General features: G+C 34.4%; 1 protein-coding gene across 2 annotated transcripts in view; it reads right to left on the bottom strand.

Moving 5' to 3' along the window:
* Positions 1-1,061: 1,061 nt before the first annotated feature.
* Positions 1,062-19,724, bottom strand: part of AP3B1 (adaptor related protein complex 3 subunit beta 1) — a 153,323-nt gene continuing 134,660 nt past the window's right edge. For both annotated transcript variants that reach the window (XM_041486109.1, XM_041486110.1), the window contains exons 26-27: positions 14,505-14,643; positions 1,062-1,801 (exon numbers count right to left, since the gene is read on the bottom strand). In XM_041486109.1, the coding sequence (XP_041342043.1) occupies positions 1,648-1,801; positions 14,505-14,643 (293 nt within the window). In that variant the 3' untranslated portion in view covers positions 1,062-1,647. The remainder of the gene's footprint in view (positions 1,802-14,504; positions 14,644-19,724) is intronic.

Below are 19,724 nucleotides of genomic sequence, written 5' to 3'. Positions count from 1 at the left end.
GAATAGCTTTTACATCACAGTTGAAAACTAATTCAATAGCAAACTTATTGCAGGATTAGGACTTCAGATGTAAGTAATGTGAAAGTAATGTGAATGTTGATTAAGAATATGTACATTTCTCTTGAGGGCATAAGATTCTTGTTTGTTTTTGGGTGCTAGAGCAAACTCTAGGACCACATTTGTCACAGAAGCGCAGGATAACTGCCTTAAAAACCTAACCTCTCTTTAGCATTTGGAGCCTCTTTTTAGTTCTACTAAAATTTAATAAAAAATTCAGGAGAATTTAGTGTGAAGCAAGACAACATTTTTGAAAAAGCAGCATTTTGTATAATTCTAAATTAGAACAGCACTAGTTGGGCATCTAAGAACCATGCAAAGGTCCTGGTCACAGAAAAAGGTTACACTTATTCAAGTATCTTCTCTGTAGTAGAGCCATGAGTTACTAGGAAAAAACATTTTGGAAGTGAGGAGAACTGGTAAGAAATGAAAATGCTCAGCATTTCCCATCCTGCCATGCAACCAGAATGTGAAGGGAAGGTCAAAATCAGTGACCTGACAAAACCACTGAGCTGTACCAAGAAAACCGGGTACACCAACTGGTGCAAGGCTATTGGTCTTCCCTGGCTTAGTTCAGTTGATATGGCTATGAATTTCTCTTTGCCTCAAGCCCTGGTTTTTACAAAGTTGAGAAATGTTTTAGTCTAGTTTAAAAAAGAAATTTGAAATAAAGCTTAACTATTCATTAAGCTAGATGACAGTATTTGCCACAACAGTCTAACAATCAGTATTTCATTTAATACACATTTGAACAATTCAATCAGTATTTTATGAGCAGGCCAATTTGAAAATAGGCAGCTGCTGGCTCTGTGAATTAACAAAAATGTAACCATATAGCAGACAATTATCACAGGAGTACAAACACTGGCTACTTTTGCAAGAACAATTTGCTGATATGTGTATAGTGTCCACCTCATTTGTATTTACTTCAGGTAACCAGGTATATACGATACCAGCATGTCTGTTATCAATTTTCTACCAAAACAAGAAAGAGGGAGCCTCTGTTCATAGGCACTACTTTATTAGCATCTTAACAAAATATTTGAGAAAATGACAGTAGGTAGGAACAGTGTTCTCAGTTGATCAGTTCAGGTTTACAAGCATTTCTAGAAAACCATTTTACTGTGTTTTCACACACCAAAATTCTCTCTAAACCACATACTCGTTGTGTATGTTGCTGGAACCCACCTGCCATTTGAACTCAGTTTTCAAGCAGTGTGATTTCCATTGAACTTTATTACCTAGTATTTGTCGACTATGGGGGGGAGTGGAAACTGATGGGGAAGGAAGGTAGTGGGGGAAGGGAAGAGAGAGGGAAGGACTAAGGTAGAACAAATGGGAAATATATTTAAAAGCGCAGATAACTGACAGTAAAATATATGTTCTTTGGTTAGCAAGCAGAAAAAAAGGAAAGGACTTGCATACATGATAGATACGCACTAGCATTCTAAAGCAGAAGACAAGAATGTCAAGAGTGTATTCTTTCCCCACTGCCAGATGGAAGGGCTATTATTATAAATGAAAGGCAGCAGTAGTGGATGCCAGGCACTTTTGTTGTGTGCCAGATTCTGAAGTCCAGATGTAAGCAGGTTACCCCTGGGACAGGACAGGCTTCAGCTCCCGCAGCAGAACAGAACCAATCACAGTTTTCTCAGTGTTTATGATGAGCTGTGCTGTAGAGCTCTCCTTCAGCTCCACTGTGACTAGCATCAGTGACCCACTGTGCACAGTCTTAGCTGCAAACCTGGAGGGAAAAGGGAGAAAAAAAAAGAAAAGAGAAAAATCACTGAGGATCTTAAGGTCAAAGACTGCTAATGTTTCTTTCTGCAAGAGTTAAATGAGCTCAAATATAATAAAATACTTCTAAATCCATTAATGCATTTCAGGGGATAAACCTCCCATAAATTCTTCAAACATAATTTATGTAAATATTTTTGCATTTTATAAGGGCAAAGAATTATCATGCAAAATTTTTATTTAGTATTTAGTTTAGTATTTAGTATTTAGTAGTAAAAACTAAATCTTATTTAACTAATTTTAATATGAGTATTTATTCTTCAGTTCATCTACAATATTCATATACACTGACAACCTGACTACAGCTGTATAAAATTTTCCAAGGATTTTCATTAGTTGGTGCCCCAAAGACAATACAACTATGTTAAATGTAGTAGAACACACACAAAAAGCCAAACTATTGTACTTACTGAAATATGTCTCCTCCTGTAATCCCATAAATTAATTCAAACTAAAACCAGTCAAAATTATAAACATATGAAGCAATCAATTTGAAATGACAGAGCAGCAAGACAGAGTTATTCTGTGAATTTATCTCCAGAACCATAAAAATGTGGCCAATATTTTTAAACATTTTATAATTATTAAAAGTCCTACAAAGGAAATAAAAAACTACCAACCAATCAGACAGACAAAAGTTAGGGCTAATGCCCCCTTACTAAATTCCAAGACATGAAGAACCCACTAATTACATGGAATTAAAAGCAAAACTAGCCTTTTAAGCACCACAATTGACTGAAAAGCCATTTTAGGCACAATGAACTTCTGTCAATCCTGTTAATTCATTCTCTGCGCAGAGCCAGGCCCAAGAGACAGGAAGCAAGAGGATGGCAACAGCGTCCATCTTTCCATCTTCCACAAGGAGCACAACATGCTCTCCCCCCTTCTTGGTTACTTCTCAACAACAAAGTTGCTGCACATGGGCTTTTGAAAACACTAACAAGTGTAGAGCAGGTCTGTGACCCCGTCTGACCCCACTTTGCAGGGCCAATCTCCCCTCCTCTTTCTGAATGACACGTGTCTGAATCAGAGCCATCTGCCTCAATTTGCGCAACATCTTCAGTCACAATAGGACCCAGTTAGCCCTGACAACAGCTCACAATACAGAAAAATCAAACTGCTGCGCTGACAGCACGCTGTGGGCTATTCAAGAGCAAACCAACTGGTCAGTGTCTCCTGTCTGACAATCAGCATGGGCCTTGCAAAGCGCCTACCCGAGCCCTTGGGGATCTGTTTAATTACCATCAACATAAAGGAGGGAGTTTATCAGGAGATACTCAAAAAACTTCACTCCAGACTTAATTAAAATATTAGCCACTTAAGCAGGAAGCAGGTTCTTTTTAAACGAGAAGTAATTTCTGTCTTTTTTTCCCCCCCCCTTCTTTTTAAACTAAGCATATCAAAATCTCATAACACATTATACTAATTAAGGAAACATGGGGCACTTTTCTAATGTCACCCATCACAGGTCAATCTATTTCTTTTGTCTGTATTGCAGATACATTCAAAGACCTCTCTTTTTAATAGAAGGTTATAAAACAATATTACTAGTACAAAAATTACCTACTTAGCTAGTTATATCAATGATTTCATCTATTTACGCTGCAAGGTAGAAGATGACTATTTCTCTTGTTGACTTCGACAGGGGGATAATTATAGAAACAATAGTCTTATTAGTCACTTTATTTACTTAACAGTTGTGTCTTGGGACAACACAGAAGCAGATTATCTCTGAGTATGCACATAAATAGGTTGCTAGTTGGCACTCCTGCTGTGCTTCATAGCCCCGAGGCTTGATTTTACCCTCTTTTATCAAAAGCTGAAAGCGATACAAAGTCAGCGTTCTGGGAAACCCAAGGTGGTCCAAAGCATGAGAGATGAGTTTTGTGCTGATATTTTTACATGTGAATTTGCAAAATCACTTAGGGGATCAATAGTACTTTTCCATAGCCCGGAACAAATCACACAAAATCAATAAAATGTGAGTTTGCATGTGGTTTGCAAGATGCAAAGGGCCTGATACTCAGGTAATTTTACACAAAGTGCTAATACATATAAATAGCAGCAGCTAATCAGCTTCTATCCATGGTCACCGATATGCCTGGAATTGCTCGGTGAAGGAAGAATCAGACCACAACAGGAAGACTCACTTCACCATTAAAAATGCATGTATAGAAGAGAACCACTCAGTGGGTTTACTGCTGCTTTTGAACTTTGGAAACCAAAATCTGTTCCTTAGAATAGGGAATATAATCTAGTTTCTAAGGAGAGATATAAATACACTTGTATAATCTGTAAAACTGAATACAGTTATAACAGGGTGGAGCAGTTGGCACTAGCAGTAAAACCGGTTTGTCAGTTATTTAGATGTTTTAAATATGCTGTGATTGAAGGATTTAGTTAATAGCTGTTTTTTCTACTAAATGCATGCTACTGCATTTATATCCTAACTCTTACAGTACACCCTCAAGAATTTTCCAAAAGGTGTGCTGTACTCAACTAAATACCTAGGGAAGCCTAGAAAGGCATGAAAAAAAATCTCTCAGCAGCAAAAAATTCACCACTAATAACATGTGTTCACTCTCAGTGAGAAACTTTCATTTTCTCCATGAGGTCAGTAATAATTTTTCACTTTGTAGGTTAGAATTTGAATTAAAAACAAATAAAAATCCCCAAACAAAACTAAACCAAAAAAGACAATAAACCAACAAGAAATCTTTGGCTTTAATAAGCCTTGAAAACTGCACTGTGATACATTCAAATCTAGGATGCACAGTGATTGATTATATTTCCAAAAGAATGAATCTGTCCTGTGAACAACTCTAAATATAGGACACGTATGATGAGCATGGTTCTGTTGCAACAAAGGATCCATCCATAAATACAAAAAAATCCCAAACAAACACGAAAAACAAACCCAGAAAAACAAAGCAAATGAGAATACATCTGGAAAACAAATCCAAATATTTACTAATAGCTTCAAGATGGCTGTTTCGGCTATGAAGCAGTATTTAATTCTGTGATAATATTGATTCTAAATCAGATTTTACAACATTAAAATATTCAGGAACATTTGCAGCTGTTAATATCTTTCCCATTTAAAAAAATCAAGACAGATTGGAACAAAACAATGTGAGAAATATTTGCATATTCTGAACGTTTACAATTTTTTTTTTAGAAAGAATGTTAAATATTCTGAGCATATGTGACATGCAAAAAAAGAGAAGGAGTTAATATATTATTTTTATATAAATGTAGTACCTATCAGTGGATAAGGAAATATACATTAAGCATCAAATTCAACACCAATAAAATACTACATATATTTTTAGAAAATAACTTGGTCTTTCAGGAGTTAAAAATAAAGCAACAGTCTCAGTGACTTCCAATGAAAATAATATTTGTTCATGATAACCATACAGAAAAATTTGATATACAGTTGACATAAAGAGAAAACACAGAGTGTCAGATACTATAATGTGACAGCATTTTCCAAACACTGACTTTGCAATGATGACAAGTCTGAATACAAGCGGGGAGTAATTTTCTCTTTTTCTGTAGACAAAATATAGCTACTATAAGGAGATGCATTTTTGGGGAGAAAGGTTCTGAAAATTTCAGTGGCAGTGAATATACAGCAGCAGACTAGCTCACTTAAAATTTGCTCCTTAAAATTCAACATTTGAGCAAGCAAATTTACACCTGAACACTCACTATCAGAGTATAAATAAGTGCAAATCAGGATATTTACAGCAGAGAGGGTTCGGGGTGGGGGGGTTCGTTTCGCATAATTCAACTGCATTAAAACACACTCTCTCCTGTCCAGTGCTTTTCTTCTTCTTTGACTTTTCTATCCAAGCTAAATTTTCTTCTTTTTCTGTTCTACTGCTTACCACAAAGAGTGACAATGGCCCATGGAGGTTAAAACTTTTTTTTCCACTGCCCTTTCTTTAAATCTTGTACATGAAGCCTTCAATTACTGCCTGCTGAAGCAGACAGAATCCTATTAGTAAGGAAGACAATCAGAAGATGCAATGCCCTGCCCTAGCTGTAGAAAAATAATTAGTCCAAAGCTGACAAATGTGTAATCAAGTTATGCAATGAATACATTCAAAGGGGAAAAAAAATACTGCTGTGAATTAATCTTCAATTTGTAAATATAAGAATGAATAACTAAAAAGGTGCTTCCAGCATGTCAACTGGACAACAAAGATACTTACACTTATAGTTTCAGTACTCTGAATCTTTGTGTTGCTTTGCTATGTACAGATTTCACCTTATAAATAACAACCCATCTAAAAATTGGCTACTTGTATTTATTTGTATTTAAAAAACTCACTTGCATTCATTCTCTGAGTAAGCCTTAGAAGATGAAAAAGAAGTATTTGGATATCAGTTCTGATCTGGGGATAGAGAGAGCTTAATACTAAAACTGTAAACACAAATATACCCACAAAAAGAAGGAACTTAATTTGGTGATTTTAACATTGGTTACTACTAATAAAATTTGATTGCTATTTACCTTAAAAATCATGTTATGATAACATGACTTTCTTTTTCCCTGCATATTTAATGCAATTTTAACACTATTTCTGAACAAATTGTTCAAAACAACTAATTTGTTAAAATAATGTAATTATTTTCCAATATTATCTATTTTTTTGGCGGTATAAAATAACAAAATTGTAGAATAAATTGCAGTCAAATGTACATATTTTTATAATGTTTATTTGTATTGCCAAAATAGATTGTAAGTTTGTCCTCAGTTTGTCCTGCACTGCACCTTTAACAAAAATGCAGAAATGCAAGTGAGTAGTCAGAACTTACTGTCCAATACATAGCACTACTCCACATGTTTAAAAAGATGCTGCATGAACTTTTTATCATCATCTTCCAAATGTGTCATTAGTTTAAAAATATCAGCATTTTTATATGTAGGTATTTATATATCCTCCCCTAAACTTAAATGACCTAAGAGCTTGAATCAAAATATTTGGTCTTCCCACTTTGAAAAGTCTAATTGCAATACTCAATCTATTTTGTTTTTTCATATACTTCACTCTTTCTTTTTTTTTTTTTTCCTCTAGAATTGGGCATTTAATATGATACATGCTTGAGAATTATACTCAGTCTATTTTTAAAATAAGCTATAAATTTTAATTTGCAGGAAAATTATTTAATTTCAAAAAAGCAGATTATTTTATAGAAAGATATTAAAATATTAAATATTAAATACTCAGAGATCTTTACAATCAAAGACAGTCTTCTGCTCAGTTACTTCTTAAAGCGTTAAGCATTTTCTGTTTAAATAACTGGCTCAAAGGGCTCCTGTTTGTTTTTCAAAGAAAATGCTGCACATATTTATCACTTTATACCATTCAGATACAAAAGCAGTGCTGTCCTCTAGTGGAGAGCAAATAAGCCAGGCTAGAACAATCTGTTCTGATCAACAGCATATCTAAAATGACTCATTCATATACTTTTAATGTTAAGACCAAATTTAATTTCCTAAAGTTATTTAAAAATCTTACGATTTGCATATAAGCTACTTAATACAATAATATATCTACAGTGTTAAGGGCATTAAAATGATTCTGTGTGAAGGCATTCTCTTGATCAAGTATTTTACACCAGTTATTTAAAATCTTGATATGATGATAACACATGAAAAGAGTATTAGTATACACAGGGCCCTTTTGTTAGCAGAGAGAAATTTTCAAGGTTTTGGAACATTGGGATTTCATTAGGCTTGATTAAGGAATAATGGTAGTAGGAAGAGTAATATGAGAAACTACAGAATGAATACTTTCATACTTATAAAATTCAGCTTTGTTTTCCTCTATTAATAAAAAAATTAATCTAAGAATAGTTACTAAGCAGAAAGACTTCTAGTCCTGCCTGCTTAAATATAAATGGTTAGCCTAGCTGGGTGGTTTTAATTAAAAAAACAAAACCAAACCCCCCAAAACAAAAAGCTGGAACTACTTCCATCATAAAGCAAGAAAACATTAGGAGTTTAAAAGTCCTGCTTAAAATAAAGGGTGAAATAACTGTGGACATGGATATACTATTCCATTTAAAATTCTGTCTCCGCCAGGTAAAGACTACCAAAGAAGCTGTTTTGCCTAGGTTATTTAGCTCTCTAATTAATTCCTACTTGAGAGATTAGGAAGCAAAATTAAAGCTGCATGCCTGTTACAAGTTTATTTACGCAGCTACCCACTGAAGCTTTCCAGAAGAGTAGAACAGGAAGATTGAGCCCCACAGCTAAGGAACTAGAGAAGCAAAACAGTCTTAGGTAACTGCATCAAAGGAGCTACTTTGCAGGAGCAGAGGTTGATTTCACTTCCTTGGAGCTCTCCAACAGGCTAACTGCTTAGTAAAAAAGTCTTAGAACAGGTGTGCTTGCACACAGAGCAGAAAAGGCCTTTAAAAAAGTCTTTGTGGATTTATAGACCTGTTTATCAGTTACTGACAACATATACTCTGATTCCAGTGAATAACTATAAAGAATTTATACTTCTCAGAAATTTATACATGGTGTTTTTTCCTTTCCAGCAGACATGGAAATATAGATGGGTTATTTTCCTTTCCAGCAGACATGCTGGAACCAGATGCAGTTGTTAGTTATGTTAAGGTGATGGGGTCTGATTACTAACTTTCTGCCTTAGAATTCTTCCAAATTTAGTGCAAATTGGAAGATGATATACACACAAAATTTTCCAGGTGGACCCCATTAGATAGAGTTTGGTTCAATACAAATCTACCTACACAAACATGCCATGGCATACCTTTTCTCCCTACATTAAGTGTTGCTGGATTAAAAAGATGTGGAGAGGATAACTGATTACTAACCACGACATTCTCTGATAATCAAAATTGTCTGTAAACAAAACCCTCTTTCCTTTGAGAATCAGTCTGCCAATATACTATAAATGGGACATGACAGGTTGCAAAATGATAAAAAGGGGTGAATACAACCAGACTGTCAAGCTGATGCATGGGGTGAGAAATGAAGGCTAGTGAAACACGGTTTGGATTTCTGTATTTTCTGGATTTTGAACATTTTATGCAAGTTTCTACATTTGATTGTTGCTTTCATATTATTCAGAGTATGAATTCTCACCAACTGCAGTGTGTCTACTGTCGTAATAAATAATTTACACAGTATGTTTCTGATTTTGCTAAAGGGTAACAATAAAAGAAGCAGGTGGACGGCATTTTACATCTTGTTCAATAATTGCTTATTCAAGAAATCAGATAGTTAAGGGTACACTAAGCAATGTCATACTATGTACAGCAAGCTCTGAAGAAACTACCATACCTACATGGTTCAGTAAAGTGTCCTTAAAAATGTAGGTCTCAGAACTGCGCAGTCACTGCACACACTGCAGTGCTTGAGCTAGGTTAGACCTGCCCCAGCAAGGAGCAGAAGTGCTATTTCATGCTTCTTTGTTAAAAACTTATCTTGCTTGCTGCTAACTCAGGTGTCCACTATGACACCACACTAGGAGATGAGAATCCTCCCTCTGCAAGTCCTGGTCATGTTTAGAAAGAAGAGATGGCTGTTAGTATTGCCACTTTTTGTGACTGTAATGAAGAAAGACATTAAAATCCCTATCTTAAAATATGAAATGGCTGTTCTGAAGTACTTTAGAGCTTTGTTGTTGAAAGAGATTTGATTTTCTCCAGAACCTCAGATTGTCCCATACTGGGTTGTTGAAATTATAGAACTGACCATGTGAAATTTGAGACCATGTGAATTTGACCATTTGAAATGAATGCTCTCGAGTGTCTCAGAGGGCAAATCAATGGTTACAGGCATCCTGATGAACTGCAGAGCAGAGATATGTATATGACACCACTCACTTTCTAATCCTGCTACTTCCTGTTTGCAATTGAGGATTCCTTCCAGAGTACAACAGCAGCAACAAACTAATGCAACGGACTATTAAATAAATTGAGGTCGACTAAACTTCATTCTTCATTATCCACCCTACTAGCTTCAGAGTTTTGTCTCACTGGCTGATTGGGCAATGCACAGGTAGTTTTCAAGAATGAAAGAAGTGGAAAAGGTGATCTGTCTTGTACCACTTTTAGAGCCACAGTCATTGAAATAAGTAATATTCCTTAGTATGATGTATCCCATTTAGAAAATGTTTTGGGAAGTACAAGGTAGAGAGGCAGGTAGTTGAAGACAGCATGATTCTCCATCCCAGTGCACATCATACTCTGACGTCAATGGAAGCACACAAGTATAAAACAAAATGAGAGTGAAGAAGTAAATCCAGCTTGTGATCTTTGCTCTGAACAGATGCCACATGCTGCTTTTTCTGCCACATGCTGCTGCCAACACTTTAAAAGCTTTGCACCACATTTCTGTTGGTAGCATGAAAAAATGCCTTCTATGTGTATTTCCATTACTTTTTTTCCTAAACCAATTTAGCCTGAAACACCTCTTCTTCACGCACAGGGCCTTGTGTAATAGTAGACAATATTTTGACACTTTCTAGAGGATTATGAGAGCATTCAAGTCTTTACAAGATTCAAAAATGCAAGTAGTCTTTTCATTCTATCACCATCTGTTATCTTCTGCCATAATCAAAGTGGCAGATGATGATTTTTATCTCCTACCTATACTTGTAGGAGATAAAAATAAATAAAGGAGGAAGAGACCTGAGGAACTTTTACAATATATGTCTGAGAAGAATAAGCAACACGTTGAAAGTAACACTAGCATGAAGGGCATTTCTGGGTAAATAAGGCTTGTGTCATTAAATAGAATATGACTGAAAATCTTGAATAATGCCTTCATCTCATCATATTTTGAAGTAGAACAGCCTGGATTTCTTTGTTGTTGTTCTTGTATCTAAAGCAATGAATGTTACTGCCCAAGCAGAGACCAGGAGCTCAAGTGATGTTCTATAGAAGAATCAACTTTGAGGGAATAAATGTCCTCCATTATGTACCCTCTTATCTTGAAGATAGAACAATTCCTAATAGGCTTTCCCCATTGACAACAAACAGCATACATACTTCAACTGAAAAGTACTTGTTCCCTAAAGGTAGTTATTCAGAGTGATTTAATTCCCTGCAGGAACAAATACTTTTCTTTCAGTGTCTTTGTCTTCAGATATTCAGATATGGTGCCCTCAGCTGTGGTTTGAACCAAAAGATAGAAGCTTGGTGCCTCAGCTGACTCTTAGAAATCACTTTATCAACATCAAGTAACAGTTCTTAGAACATTAAAAAAGCCATAGATATTCCAACAATTAGGCTAATATGTCTTGTGAAAAAATATTTTAAGAAAAAAAAGAACTCTTCTTTCAGCAGTTTTAATATTTAAGAAAACACATTTCCAATTCAAGAAAATCTCTTTTGAGATGCATTTCACATTCCTGCTTCTAGAAGAAGCCTTTGAAAATTGAAATAATGTTTCCACTTATTAACAAAAGCAAGAAAGATCAATACATAAAACAGCTAAATCCTATTAAGAACATGAAAAATGCATTGCATATTGTCCTACAAGGCCCTGTAATCAAAGACCTTGAATAAACTCCACTGAAGATCAGGGAACTACTCTAAAGGAAGCAAAATAGTACAGCAAATTTATTTTTCAAATAACAAATATTAACCTGCACCTTTGTCTGCTGATATCCATGTCTATATCTACAGGCGACCGAGTTAAAAATTTTTGCAACTATCACTTAAAATAAAAACCAGTCAGAAAAGGCAGTTTAAAGCAGAATCAACTATGTCACCTGCCATATTGTTCTACATTCATTTAACAGTTAAATATTACACAGTAACTAAGCACACAAATTTAGTAGCCACATGGTAAAGAGAGAAAAGAAATGCTTGTAAGAAAGTGTTGCTACATTGTGATATGCTCAGACATATAGCTAATGTATTTGACATTTGTTTTCACTTATTTCATTTTTCTTTGGTGACTGCATGCCACTCTGTAGATATTTATTTCAAGTATTTACTTTTGAATCTTCATTATATTTGTGCTAAGTGTTTTTACTTTGTGCAAAAATAAAATCCTAATAGGGTTATTAATTTAAAGACCAGTAATTGGATTCCACCAGCATGACAACATCTTCAGCATAAATGTGAATATGTTTAGACTGAAAGAAACCATGAAACACACCTGTTCATGTCCATTAGATACTCTTGCACTTGTATTAAACTGTACAATTTCATTTTGAATGAGTATATTGCATTACCAGGCAATACATTTTTTTGGCATTAGCCGTCATTAAGCAGTAATACTCAAGTTGGGGATGACCAACTAATAGGTTAATATAATTTATGCTGCACAATGCAGAACACCAGTTAAAAAAACAGTACTTATTTTTCTGTGTAAAAAGGCTTCTTCCAAGAAGTCAGCTGAAGTAGTGCTCACAAAACAGCATGATGAGCTAAAAGTTTTTGGACATAATTTTTTCTGCACTATCACTTGCAATAAAACAAGACAAATGACAATCATATAAAAAATTAGAAAATTCACTTTTAATGTATTTTTATTGGATCTGTAACTATTCAGACAAGATAAAAGGTGTCTGTTTATTTTATTATCCTGAAATTGTGTATCAAATAGCAGTCACAATTCTTGTATCCATGAGACTTCTGCCAGAAGAGATTTGATTTTTGTTTCCTCTCATGACAGAGGTAATTTAATCCAAACATATGTTTACCTTAGATACATACATATATATATATATATATATATATATATATATATATATATATATATAAACTATTTTGGTCATTTTTTTCAGTATTTTGGAAGGATTAATTATCTAATATCTATCTCAAATATTCGTTCATATGAATCTAGGATTTACTTTAATGATGAATCATTACTGTTTTAAAGATTAACAGCTTTTTCACAGTATCAATTAGGTAATGTTCCTGCTCAGTAAAATCCAGGTGGAATTATGACCACATAATATCTGTGAACTCCATTTACTTATGGCGAAGCAAACAAAGGACCGTTTTCTAAATGCTTATCAACTGCTGGGCATTTCTCATGGGCCACTTAGATTGTTATAAACTATTTGTTTTGCTTGATGGATTATTCTATAGTCTATTCCATAACTATTCTGGCAGACTGAAAACATTGTCATTTGAATCTAAAAAATCAGATTATTTCAGGATGTTCTGAAGCACTCTGAATACTTCAGCTTGTCCCAAACATGCCTTTAAGCATGTCTCTGAAGGAGTGTACCCAACAGTAAGTGCATCTTCAATATATTTACTGTTGGTTATAGACTCTGTTGTAGAAAACTTCCTTTAAAAGAAACCAAAAGAGCAAAAGGAAACACCATCAAATTAGAAACTTGTCTACAACCAGGAAACGTGTGGCTAAGCTAGGAGCTAGGCTATTATTTTAGGGAGCCTTTTTGAGACTCAGTCAACAAAACAATCCATGCCTATGCAATAAGTCTCATGTGATAGATAGGGTAAAGATGGAGTGCACCTGTAGGCAGCAGACACTTCAGTCTCTCTTGATTGACACTCTCACCTAGTCTTTGAATTGATGTTGAGAACACAGGCTATACAGATCCCTCAGGGATGCAACAAATGAGGACTCTTTCATGGAGGATCAGGTGTCAACAGTGACAATCATTTCAGTGCAATTGCACTAGCTGTGCCATGTTTTTATGGTGAAACAGAATTTTATCATTAACCGTATCAAATACATAGGAAAATCCAGCTGGGTTAATGTTAATGCAATGCACTACAACTGCCCAGCAATGCAAAAGAGACTACATCCAACAATATCAGGTTATTAATCTTGTGTAGGCTACAGAATTCTCACCCTTTCAAACAGCCATCTCAGTCAGCAAAATTTCAAAGAAAAGAACTGTTGTTTTCTTTAAAAGAAGATACTTTGCTTTTATTGAATAGCAAAATTCAAGGGACTAGAGATAATTCAGAATTTAGTGAACAGTTTTAGTAGATGGTAAGAGCAATGTATTTGTTTTCTTATTTCAAGACCAGGTTAACCTGTTTGTTCCTGCCACAAGTGAGAAGCCAAACAGATTCACAGGACTAAATATTTTGAGTCTATCACATTACAAACTGTCATTAATCAATAACTGCATCAATTCCACTGACATTCTGTATTGTAGCATTTGGATGAAATGGATTAATCTACAAGTAAAAACTGGAAATTTTACAGGGCCAATGACTTTCTTGGCTGATAATTGTTTTTGTTTGCAGATATATATATAGGAAAGTAAAAAAAATAATGTAGGAAAACAAGTTGCTCCTCACAGATGATAAAACTAGAGCAGGCTACTTACTATGGGAAACAGAAACACAACTTAAAAAATCCCCAAAAACCTTCTTGAAAGTACTGTGCTCTAAAAGGCTACCTCTTCCCTTTGAAACAAAACAAGGGATGGACAATTTCTTCTAACTGTGCACAGAAAAGTCTAGACTTCTATATACACTCAATTAATAGTACTTAGTCTCAAGTTACTATTTGCTTGGTATTATATATTTCAGTATAATTTGGTACCTTCTTCCTTAGAGGTATAGGTAATAAATTTTTCCCTAATATTATCAAATCTTGATGAATTTTGAACTAACAAATTAATATTAAAAGATGTTCTACTTTAAATAACATACAATCTTACCTGTGTATGTTATCTTGACCAGAAGGGACTACACCCAGGTTTGCTGCTTTCACTACTCTCTCAATTATTACAAGTCTAGTAGAGTTCTGTGGAGCAACAGCTATTGTAGTAGATGTCTCATTCATTCCTGTCAGCATTCCTGAAACATTAAGTATTTCATTATGAATACACTAAGGTTTGCTCGCTTATTAAGCATTAAACCAAAACAGTAGACATCTAAACAAAAAAAAAAAAAAAGCATAAAAAGTTACATCATTTATTGAGAAAACAATTTCAAAAGAACTCAAATAATTATCTTACTTTAATATCTTACTTGCAATGACCTATTATCAGAAACAAATTAGTAATAGCTGAACAATGACATGTGTGATACTAATGCAACTGTGAAACCAAGGTAGTTTTTTTCTCATAAAAAGCTTAATTTAAAAGAAGAATGTAAATGCAGAAATTAAATATTAAGTAAGACTGATTTGGAAAGGTCCAGCTTAAGTAAGAACGTATACAACGATCCTTTATAATCTTTCAATCATACATTTAATTATAATTCCATATCCAATTGCTAAAAATGATCTTCAAATTCAGAGAGTAGTAATTGGTTCAATTTAGTTATTTAAGAGAAAGTCAGCACATTAGAAACTGGTAAATTCAGTTAGTATACAGCCCTCTAAAATATCAAAATAAACTATTTGAGTAAAATTATTTGAATATCACTACAAAATGTAACAGAAATATAAAGATTGCATCCAAACATATGATGAAGAAAAAGTAAAGAAGGCTATGATATTCAAGGACATTTTAACAAAACTCACGCTTTTCTATCAATATCCATTGTTTAGAAGAATGATTTGTTGGATGCTCATGTTGATTAAAACACAACAATAACTACAACTTAACACTGTGAGTGCCTTTTTACAGTATGTTCAGAAGCTGAAAATGCAGCCAAACAAAGGAGCACGGTACTTCAGGCAAAAATATGAAGCATCTGAAGCAACACTAACAATGAAAACAACGTAAAGGTCTCAAAAGGCCAATATTTTAGGGCTGCACATACAGTTCTAACCCAGAGGAAACAGTAGTACCAAGATGCTTAATAAGAACAATTAAAACAATAAATCCAGCATTCTAATGCCCTGGAATGTGCTGCTGTCACAGAATAAGAAATATGAAAGTAAAAATGGAATAGCTGATGAGTAAATAGTAAGATATTTTGAAAGAGAACAACAATCGGCATACAACTTTTATAATAACCAGATTTATCTTGAGTAGAACATTCTATTTCAAATTGTTTAACTATTAGGCAAAAGCTTTACAAACTACATACACAGACTAAAACTGCTTTTAAGCAGAGCACGGGGACTGACATAACACTGCTGAGAGATATGTGTACTTATTTAGGATTTAAACCTTCTCCATTAAGCTCTACTGAAGAGCAAATGCTGAATAAATGAATGCAACTATGTTTATGTTAAAAGCCTGTTTCCCGCAGCATGTAATTAAAGGAAATGTTGTACAAAGCCAGTACTTTTGTCAAGCTCCTGTAAATGGAAAGATGGATAGCACTCAGAGAAGTGAATGCATTGCTTCATATTTAACCTTAACACTCTTGTCATTAATGGTTTGTCTAACTTGTTCTATAAAAGACAAGGTACTGCTCCATTGAAGTAAAATTAAAAAAATCAACTAAACCATGCTTTTCAGAACAGAAGATTCATTATCGTCGACTAATGTATTGGCATAAAGCAAAGTAACATCCTATCAAGTAAGGCACACATTCAATCTGCTTTTTCACCCCCCTTTATTTTTAACTCATGCTGTTTTATTGTTATAGGCAATTTGTACCACTCAGCATGACAGTGTAAACTGAATCAAGATTAATTTACATGCAAAAGAACACTTAGGAGAGCAGCGTGGTAAGCAAATGTATTGTCTCGATTGCTGAGGTGGAAAAGAACCTGGAAATAAAAAAGGGTACTCTAATTAAGGAGCATCAAATATGATTGCTTGGGGTAGTCAATGGCCAGAAAATAGTAAATGTCCAACCATTTAAAGAATTAGCATCCTGCTTGTTAGGAAAACAAATTTTATATATACAATTTTAATAAAATTAAGTAAACTATCTGTTTACTTAACCAAGATTAGGTTTTGGGGTTGGTTTGGTTTTTTTTATAATGCGATTCAGGTATATACTTCTAAAAAAAAGTTGACAAAATTATTTAAAAACATGTCTCTTGAGAGAAAAAAAAAATCCTAAAGTAGTTTTAATTGCCTATTTTAAAAACACCATAATAAAAATTCTGATTAATATCCAGCTATAATAATCACATGATACATTTAATATTTCTTGAAACACAAGAATCCAAGAAAACTCTAGCCTGAGCACAAAGCAGAAATTAGTCCGGGTTAGCCACTTGATATGATGAAATAACTGCATGTATTTTAAATAATAAAAGAAGATTAAATTGGAAAAATTTGCAGTGATGGGTAACAAGGTATGCTAGCCAGCAAGACCAGTCCTATTCTGGATTGAGGGAAGGAGAGTTTTGCTACTGAATGTTAAAACAGACGAGTTGAAATCTGGATACAGAGCTCCCAACAGTAAATGTTCCCCTCATGCAGAATTCCTGCTATGGCAACTTGACTTTTTATGGGGATGTGATGTAAAACAGGGCATAAAATTCTGAGTCCTGAAGGATCAGAAAAAATACTCGAGCAAAAAAGGTAAATAGTGTTTAACACTACCATTTTAATCCACTCATTCCAAATTGTCAGTCACAATAACCACTAACTCAGCTGCTTCTCCGGGGAACTACTTCACCAGAGGATTCCGAGCTCAGGAAGGAAGGAAAGGGGAGATGGTGCAGCAAAGCTAAGCATATCATGCACAGCATGTGGATAAAAACAGCTTTTGAGGTTCTGCTACTACCACCAGATAACCTTCACAGCCATGAATATTCAATAACCTGTCTGCTCCTCTCTCTTTATGCCATCAGGAAGAAAATGGACATATACAAATGTAACAGACAATGCAAAACAGCAGAGTGTAATTGAGTAAAGATGTGTAGCAATGAATTGTCTTCTACATAGCAGTATAATACAAGCTATTTTCTCTTTAGCATTCTTATTAGGTTACACATGCAATTTAGATGTGAAAATCCTTAAAACCCATACGTATTTTCATTCTCTCCCTGCATTTCTAATATTCTCCTCATTCCTTCACTATTTTTTACCTATCTGTTTTGGTAACAAATAAAACCAGGCATCTCCAGATACAGAACTTAAAACACGTTCAAAACCAACAAAAAAACCCAACCAACCAAACAAACAAAAAAACCAAAACCAAACAAACAAAAAACAACCCAAAAAACAAAGCAAAAAAAAAAAAAAAAAAAAAGAAAAGAAAAAAAAAAGGAAACAAGAAAGGGAGAAAAACATGACAAGTCCAAAACAAGTTATATAAATCTGATTCATTTGGAGAATACAGGCAAATTGAAGTTAAACACAAAATAGAATAGTATATACCAAATTCTAAATTGCCCTGCATTTATTATTGTAATTTGGATTTTTCATTTAGCAAGAACACAAAGTAATTCTTCCATATGCTACTTGCTCCTAAAGCTTAGTAATAAATACTAATGCAAAATGTAGAATTGAGACCTCTGTTACCAAGAATATTCTGATACAGCTGATATCCATAAGAAAAAAGATGGACTAGGAAAGGTTTTTAAACCTGTAGTAAATTTGCCAGCCTGCAAAGTCCTGCATCACAGAATGAATTCAGGAAGACAGAGCGAGCGATACAGAAATGCCAAGAGACCTTCATGGATTTACAAATACTTCATATAAACAAATTTTCAAATAGCTTTATTCAGAGTAGCCTTTCTGCTCTATTAAACATAGCAAACAGCTGCCAGATTTATTCAGACAAATAATCAACAACCATAGAAGTAAAATGGCAGAAGAAAAAGGAATTTTGGCAACAACTCCACAGAGGACCACAGCTATTCTCCAAGTACACTTCTTCTATGTGCTCATGGTTCTGTATGGCCAGTCAGGAGGAAAAAACGCCCTCAGTCACAGTAAAGCATACAAAAACTCTATCAAAATATCACGAAGCAAGCAAACATAAAAACAGGGAGGGAAGAAGCACAGTAATCTGCCTTCTTTCACTACAACCTCAGCTACAATTTTTAGAAGGGAACAGTTTAAAATAAATGTACCACAGCCTCGTTCAATCACTCACCTTGGTTTGCTGAGCAGGTATAAAGCAGAGAGGCAGGCTTTAGCCAGCAAAGGGTAAGAACAGCAAATAAGTATCAATTGGTTGTGAAAACAAAGCACAATCCTAACTTTTCACTGCAACCATAAGCTTAACTGCAAATGATCTAGACAGTATTTAAACTACTTTCTTAATAATTCAAAAACACAAAAGCAAGAAATGCTCAAAAGCAATAACTAATAATACATAACATTACTCATTGGTGTTCTTGACTGCTTGATGGATATACTGAGTTTCTGAGCCTTACACAGCAATGAGACAGGATCCCATGGGCATATTCTCATCTCAATGTGAAGAGACATATACATGTAAATCCCCATACATTGAGATATATGAGTAAACACTACTACATTTGAGTGCATCCAAAATGTAACCACTTATATTTTAAAATATCCAAGAATCATATCCAAATTAAGGACAGCAGTATTGACTATTCAATTTAACATATGCTTAGGTAAACCTAAGTACAATTTTCTCTAATTATTTTGAATAAAATATTCAAATCACTAAAAGCTCTTATGGGGGGTTGTGTCTGGACTAGTATAAGAGACTTAAATTCTTTGAAAACACAGTATTAGTAGAACACAGAAGTATAAAAAACAGTATTCCAACAAGAGTAGTTTTACATATGAAAAGTGTTTGAAAGTGAAAATATTAAAACAATCTTCAAAGTAGCTGAGGAACAGGTATATTAACAGTACTGAAAATTAGTACTGGAATATAGAATAGTAAACCCCAATGCAATACCAATGTATAAATGGTTCATTTCCTTGAGCTGGCATCACAAGTTTCTGTTTTACTGCTAGAAGGAAAGGCATTCACACTTCATGATGGGAGGCCAAAACTCTTGGAGCTGAAGGACTGTTTTACAGTAAAGGGTGGGCTTTGATCCTTTAAAGACTGCATCATATCATGGCACATCCTTCTCAAGATATTTTTCAACT

Source organism: Pyrgilauda ruficollis, unplaced genomic scaffold (genome assembly GCF_017590135.1).
Source record: "Pyrgilauda ruficollis isolate IOZ18807 unplaced genomic scaffold, ASM1759013v1 scaffold74, whole genome shotgun sequence".
Taxonomy (NCBI): domain Eukaryota; kingdom Metazoa; phylum Chordata; class Aves; order Passeriformes; family Passeridae; genus Pyrgilauda; species Pyrgilauda ruficollis.
Note: the sequence above shows the minus strand (reverse complement) of the source record. Positions and strands in the feature narration are given on the sequence as shown.